We start from the raw sequence: 7,603 nt of genomic DNA on the forward strand, positions 1-7,603 counted from the left end.
CCGATTTGGAGCTCAGGCTCATTCAGAAGCAGGCACAACATCTCTAAGAGCTTGCAGTTATCTGCTGTGATGTGGCTCATTGCCACCCAATCTATGTAGCCTGCCAGAGTATTGAGGGCTGCTATCCCCACACGGCAGTTTGCTTGGGCCTGTGGACAGACAGTGAGGAAGAGGTCAGAGTCAGAACCATTTTTCCACATAAAACCAAACTCACAGCAAAACTTATGGACAGGACAATATCTCAATCACAGCTGGCTGCTTCAGAGGATAAACAACATGGACAACTTTCTGAAGTACCTTTCTCTAGGGAAGAAACTGAAGTGGGTGCAGTTAGGGCAGGGGTGGGCGAATGGTGGATCCAGCCAGTGGCTGGACTCCATTTCCCAGCAGCCTCTGCCAGGATGTGCAGGAAGCAGATCGCAGTCATGCCCTGGATCCAAACCGCAGTCACTGCAGCACTCAGTCTCGACCTCAGAGCAGATTCCTGCCCAGCCGCATACCCTGCTGGCACAACTAGCTGGGTGTGCGGTCTGAATTCCTTTGCTGGTCTGAATGGCGACCCTGGCCCTGTGCTGTCACGGCCCTGCTGCTGCTGGGGTCTCCACGGAAACTGGCTGCAGAGCCAGCAGGGGCTGCTGGAACATGGAGTCTGCTGTGGGCCCGATCCAGCATGCGGGCTGGACTTTGCCTGCCCCTGAGCTAGGGGAAGTAGAGCACAGTCCTCAGGCCAAGAACAGCAGATCCATGCTCTACCTGGACCCCGAACAGTTCTCTTCCAAAGGGCAGACAGCTTAAAGCGGGGAGCTTCCCCAAGTACTGTATTTTGCTGGATAGAACATGCCTTCTTCCACCCTGAAAAACAGCTGCTGGAAACTGAAAGGCAAGAAACGCAGTAAGAGCAGTTTCTGCTGCTTACAGGGCAAAAACAAAGTCTGAATGGACCAACAGGGAACAGAATAATGAGCAGGCTCACTCCCTAGCAGCGGCTACTCAGTTACTGCAAGGGAAGTTCTTTTTTCTTCATTCTGCCTTTGGGAAAAAGGGGTGCATCTTATTCCAGGGTGCATTGTATATGAGAAAAATACAGTAATTAAAGGATGATTTAACAGCAACTCTGTGTCTGGTATTAGCCTGCAGTATGGGAACATTGGGTCTGGTTCTCGGTAGCCTTGGTCTTGGGGATAGCTATGTTGGCCCTGCCTTATACTCACCTTTGGCTCCTGAGTCAGGTCAGTCTTCTGGAAAAGAGAACAAGAGACAGTAAGTGATTGTCAGAGTGCACTTTTCCCAGCCACTGCTGGGCAAGCCCTGGCTCATTCCAGAGGACAGCCAGGAGAAGCCTCAATAAACAGCTGCCCAGTGAAAGAGGCTGCAACACGCTTTCCAGCTCAGGACATGGCCGTAGCCACCACAGCCACTTCCACAACCCGCTGATTAGTAGAGAGACGGGACTTTCCACAGCAAGTTTAGCCACAGTTTCTCTCTCATCTGAAAGAAGACATTCCAGTCAGCAGGTTCCAGGCAGAAGAGGGTGAGAGGAAGGCAGGAGATGGGAAGGTGTTCTTGAGCTTCCTGGAAACTTCCAGGGAAAAAGATGTCTTTGCCCTTTTAGAGCATGTTGCATCCAGTTACTACAAGCTCCAGGAGATGCTGGTGGCCTAATTTTAGCAAAACTACTGCTTGGAAAGAAGTGACTTACCGAAGGGAACAAGGCAAGCCAGGGGTAGAGCCAGGAATGGAACCCCCGAGTCCTGCTTCCCAGCTCCTACCGCTTAACAGAAGCTCGTGAACTTTTGGGGACATATCAGTGCCTAAATATAGCAACAGCAGAGTCTGACCTGGGCAGACCCTCAGTTTTCCTGGATGCAAGGATGCTGCAAGCATATCTTTCTGCTGCAAGGTTTGGATTTGGAAACTCAACTCTGTCAACACAGATCATGTAATGATTTAAATCACCCTGGTTACTGCCCCAAATGCCTCTGCAGACCCACCATGTTGGAGCTGCATATCTTAAAGCACCATGGATTATAAGCCTTGGGGGGCTGTATGTTACCTCCCCCACAACCTTAATGTGCAGATGAGTAGCTGAATGCCCAACCCTCAGAATTCACCCTGCGCACAAACAGCTCAAAGATCTGCTAACCTGTGGAATGGCGAGGGCGTCTTGTTCCTGGGGTGCTCCAACCTTGCCAATCAGAAAGATGCCACCGTTAGCAGAAGCAGCCACACTTCAGAGCCTCAGCATTGCAATTCCAACCTCCCCTGGACACGCATTCCAACTGCTCTACGAAACTCACCATGGTTTCCCACCCACCACCTCTTGCAGCCAGAAACTGCACAAAAATCTACCGTGGCTCTGTGGAAGGATCCATCTGGCCAGTGAATGTGCCACAGGAAACAGGGCTGAGATGTCCCTCTCTGCAGATAGGACACAAGTCTTTCGCTACTGACCACCACCCCTCCCCCTAGCCTTGTGTGTTAAATGCAGCTCGATTTTAATGGATTGAAAAGAGGGAACATAATGTGCATATGAGAAGCATATATCTGGGTTAGTCATAGCTGTGTGCCTTGCCTTGCCAAACCCACTTCACTCACTGGATCAGGTCACCAAAGTCCCTTGGGGAAGAGTCTCCAGTACTACATGTATTGAGCAACGTGTGTATGTCTGGCCTAATAAAGTCCAGTTGAGATGAGAGGTGTCTGCAAGTGGAAGGTAGCAGCACCTTTAGGCATTTATTCATAGCCAGGAGTTTGTGAATTGACAAGTAAGAGAAAACAGCTGAACAAACCAAGGTACAACTCCCAATGCACTTGGCAAGCGAATGCCTCTGGGTAGATCTACACAGCAAATGAAAGACAGGAGGGCAGCACATGACCCTGAAGGGCAAGCAGTCTGCTTGGTCTTCAAAGCTACCATTCTCCAAGTTTGTCCAGGTCTGCCTACTACATGCTACAGTTGCAGCTTCATTTTGCTGTGGAGATGTCCCCTAGTGTCAACCAGCTCAGCTTCCCAATACCAAGTGCAAAGTTTACACCAATGCAGACAGCTGACACCCATTGCAGCCTCCTGAGACTTCCTATGCAGTCCACAAGGGTTTCTCAGCTCACAGTAGAGTCCCAACGTGTACCTACAGCAATTGACTTCAGACAGTTTCTCCTCTTGTCTCTCAAAAAGCCGTGATTCAGTTCAATGCCCTGAGTTCTCCAAGGCTGACTGGACTACAGGGAAGGAGACTCTTACCATGCGCCTGTATTTGTTGACATTCTGCTGTAGGGTGGTGAGCAGGAAGCTGAAGATCTTCTCCATGTTCTGGGTGAGGGTTTGCTGGATGTCCCGTCGCCGCTGGGTAGGCAGTGTTTGGAAAGTCACCACATCCTCTGCCAGACGTAAGAGGATGAACATCACCAGTTCTGTCTGTGTCTCCTGATGTCCCAAGAAGAAACATATCCAATGAGCCCTTACATGACATCAGACATGGTGCAGCTCAGTAACAAACCAAAAACACTACAGCTCATGGTCTGGGGAGCAGCCAGACAGGAGTTACTAGGATAGTTTAAATCTCTACTGACAAGCCCCACCCCCCGGGAAAAACAGGACAAATAGCACTGACAGGTGTGCTTCATACCCCTTGTTTGGAGAGCGTGTCCAACTCCTTCAGCATATCGGGCCAGTGCTGAGGCCATTCACGCTTGATCATCTCCACCACAATGCGGGACAGAACATCCTTAATGTGGCTTTCCTCCTCCAAAATATTCTGGGTTCCCTGTGAGACAGAGAACCAGTCACATAAGAAGAGAGCCAACTGCCCCCAGAATATTCACTAGTCAGACCATGAAAGAATCCTGGTAGTTGACACACTGCACAAAAAAACACCCTCACAAATAGATCCTCATCCCAGCTGCCTCACTTGAAACAGCTTTCCTGTGGTACTTGGCAGAACCAATTTATGCAGACCATTACTCCCAGGAGACAAAGTGAGGAAGGGGAGAAAAGATCAACTCAGAAGCCTTCTCTTGTGCCATAGTGAGAGGAGGTCTTGAACGCAATAGTAAGCTTTCTGGGTTTAATCCACCAGCCACCATTGTATGGTCCTACAGTGTCAACCAAAAGGAACCCCCTTTAAGAGTCAAGAACTTGGATTAGGTACTTCCTCTGGCTTTCATGCCAAGAGCAGCAGAAATTCTCTCATCCCAGAGCTGCATTTCAGAACAGGGAGCACCTTAGTAAAGTGCAGTTTCTTTCCACCCCACTCTATTGTTCATACACAGAAGCAGTCATCTCTCCTTTACTAACCCTTCCAACAAAGACCTGTAACAACACTTTATAAATATGAAGCAGGGCTACATTTAGATCCCTGTGTGCGAGGCGTTTGGTTTATCCTAGAGGTGAGAAGAGACTAAGGCACGGGGAGAAACAGCATCTCCTGCAGGGCCACATAGCAAGTAAACGGTAAAGCCAGAATGGTAAAGACTCTTTTGTGCTCTAAACCAAAACCAACCCTTTTGCCTCGCTTCCATTAGCCACCTCCAAAAAGAGGAAGAGCCCCCATGGTGGTTTGGCCTGGAGGCAGCCAGTACTTACATTGGAGATGAGCCCCATGACATTGTTCTTCAAATAAACTTTCTCAAGGCGAGGCATGTTGTTCCAGCGGAACCTGCCCAACAACACATATAGCGGATACCAAGTGAACACATTCATAGAAACCAACTTGTTTCTTAGGATATAAATATGACAATTGGAACAGTATCAGAAAATATGGATACGAGCTGCTAAGATGCAACCACTACACCTGTCTCATTCTGTAGCGATACAACTGTGGCAAAACCACTCCAAAATCACTCTGCTTCACTCAGGATCCAAGTTAGGGCAATTTAGCTCACCTGCATCACTGCAGTATGGGTCAGCAATCTATGGCTTGTGGTTCAGATTTGGCCTACAGGTGTGGGGCTTCACAGTACGGAGAAGCGGCAGCAACCAGGTTCTGGTGCCTGCCCACTTGCCTCTGACCCAAGCTGGATCATTTCAGCCCACAGCCTGAATAGGTTGCCAGCTGCTATGCTGCAGGATTCTTCAGGCTTAACAATTACAGTGTACCAGCTGCTGTGCACTCCAGAGCAGACACACCCCACTGCCTCTTCTAAAGCAGCTAAAACATGTGTGTGTCCTTAACAAATTTTCAGCCCTTTGCCCAAGCTAGGTAGGCTGAGGCTGTACAGTTCACTGCTCTGCCAGCACCCCATTCCTTACTGAAAAAAAACAAGCCACATCATGGGTTAGAGTTAAAATTACCCAGTTAATGCATTCATATGCTTGCTGCCAGCACAGTTCAGGGAGGGTGCATCTGCATGTGCACTTTACTGCAGAGCAGACTAATTAGCTGCACAGTAAAGCATCACCACCTACATATGCGCCAGTATTGTGGCAGAGTAAACTAATTAACTGTGGTACAGTCAGGGACAGTACAATCTTACAGTGAGATCATTTACTGCACTGAAACGCACATGTAGAAAGTGACTGGGTGGGGGCCAGACTCCTGCTTAGCACTTACCCACACAGCTCCGCAGGGTCAGCAGAGTTGCACCCCAGCCCCAGCCAGCCCCTCTGCTGCTACTCCTGTGACCCCTTCCAGCCCAGGCCTGCTCCACCCTGACTTGAATTGCTGCCATCCCAGGTGCATGTGCAGATGCTGTGCCTGGGAGAAGTTTACTTTGACTCAAACAGCTCTGAAGTTTATTGCTTTGCCTTAATTTCATGTGTAGATGCACCCTGAGCGAGCAGGATTTACTGGTAATGACAGGACATGCAGTTTTGAGTTTATAGAGATAACACCCTGCCAATTCCTAACATGGTCTGCCTGAAATCATAGTTTCATAGTAGGTAGGGTCGGAAGGGACCTGAGCAGATCATCAAGTCCGACCCCCTGCCATGGGCAGGAATGTGCTTTATAAACATCAGTGAAATAACCTCCATATTCCTCCTGAACAGTATTTACTACTAACCCTCTTTTACAAATGGGGAGAGAAACACAGGGAGGGACAGTGATTTGCTCCCTTATGTCACACAGCAGTGGTGTTGGAGCTAAGACCCAGAACCCCCAAACCCACAGTCTCCTGCTGTCACCAACAGATTTCTGGAATTATTAAATGGGCAGCTATGTTCTTTTCCTCTGCAAAGTCCCCAACATTTGAGAGGAGAACCCCTTACTTGACCACGTGCTCCAAGATCTGAAGACCAAAGTGCCTGACAATGGCCGTCTGCGTTTTCTCCGCCAGCTTTAGCCCACATGGGACGCAGATGGGACACTTCTCCTTAAACTCCTCACAGAACTGGGAAGGAGCAAGAAAAACATTGAGTATAAAATTACCAAGCATTAACCCAGAGGAGGAAGGGAAAAGTGAAACAGGCAAATTTCAAGCAAAAAGTCCCCATGCCTTCAAAATTCCCTACTCTGTATATAGGGAGGGAGGTGAGGGGAATTTTCCTAGAGTAGCAGGGGGAGGCTGAACCACCCACACCTGAGGGTGCTAAGCTATCCCCTACTGCAGCAGACTCAAGGCCCCCTTGGAAAATGCCAACTTTTAGTTTTCACTCATTTTTTAACTACGTAAAAATATTAGAGCAGTTCTTCTGCTGCAAAGAACTCAAAAAGATCCCAACAGGGCAGTGTGGTTTTAACACCATGGATTCTGGTTTCAAATCTCTGGGTTTACCTTGTGAATTGAGTTTGCACACGTCAGCGCTGACACTGCGTGGCGCTCTGCAGCATCCTGAAAAGGACCTCGAGGGACCTGGGATGCGGCAGCACCCTGGTTGAGAATCACTGCCCTACTGTTTTACACCCTTCCCAGGCATGTTCTGAGACCAAGTGAGCCTTCCTGAGCCTGCAGGCAGTTTCAGGTGACTTGACCAGAGCTTGGTGCCTACCAACCCCCAAAGCAAGACTCTCTGACACTGGCAGACACCTTCTCCGCCCATTGCGGGCCATGAAGCTGCCGTGCCACCGACTGCCAGCACGTGGGGAGAGGGGCTGCGGCAGGGATGGCAGCAGGGGCTGTACACCTCCTGCTAGGGGGCCCGTTTCCCTGGTGCCCAACGCGGCTGGACAAACAGGCCCAGCTTCAGGGGGCAAAGTATGGCAGGGAGTGTGCGCCTCACCTGTCCCTTGAGGGGGGAGGGGGCCCTACATGGGGCTGCAGCACACCCAGGGCTGGGTGTGCAGGTGGCTGGGGGGCAGGGGGAGAGGGCCAGAGCTGCCACCCCTGCTGCCGTGAGCCCTATGGGAAGGGGGTGGGGTCAGGACCAGAACCAAGGAGGGACTGAGTCAGGACAGAGGCAAGCTGGGGTTGGGGCCAGAAAAGCAAGGGGGAAAGCAGAACCAAGGCAAAGTGGGGGCGGGGCCAGAGCGCAGGCAAGGTGTGGGCGGGGCCAGAAAGAGGGGCGGGGCCAGAGCGCAGGCAAGGTGTGGGCGGGGCCAGAAACCCATGCGAGTCAGGGCCCTGCTCAGGCTGGTGGTTCTTCCCCTCCCCTGCGCCCGCAAGGGACGTAGGGCCGCCGCCGCCCGCGTGTCTGTCCCTCGCCCAGCGCGGCCGAACCCCCGCCCTC

The 7,603-nt window shown here is 50.8% G+C and overlaps 1 protein-coding gene across 1 annotated transcript in view; it reads right to left on the minus strand.

Annotated features, from left to right (window-relative positions):
* Positions 1-6,853, minus strand: part of XPO5 (exportin 5) — a 36,404-nt gene extending 29,551 nt beyond the window's left edge. Inside the window, exons 1-8 of the mRNA XM_025216732.1 lie at positions 6,839-6,853; positions 6,206-6,327; positions 4,583-4,655; positions 3,627-3,764; positions 3,242-3,424; positions 2,144-2,185; positions 1,212-1,238; positions 9-149 (exon numbers count right to left, since the gene is read on the minus strand). Coding sequence (XP_025072517.1) covers positions 9-149; positions 1,212-1,238; positions 2,144-2,185; positions 3,242-3,424; positions 3,627-3,764; positions 4,583-4,655; positions 6,206-6,327; positions 6,839-6,853 — 741 coding nt within the window. The remainder of the gene's footprint in view (positions 1-8; positions 150-1,211; positions 1,239-2,143; positions 2,186-3,241; positions 3,425-3,626; positions 3,765-4,582; positions 4,656-6,205; positions 6,328-6,838) is intronic.
* Positions 6,854-7,603: the final 750 nt, after the last annotated feature.

Source organism: Alligator sinensis, unplaced genomic scaffold (assembly GCF_000455745.1).
Source record: "Alligator sinensis unplaced genomic scaffold, ASM45574v1 scaffold1456_1, whole genome shotgun sequence".
In the NCBI taxonomy this organism is placed as follows: Eukaryota; Metazoa; Chordata; order Crocodylia; family Alligatoridae; genus Alligator; species Alligator sinensis.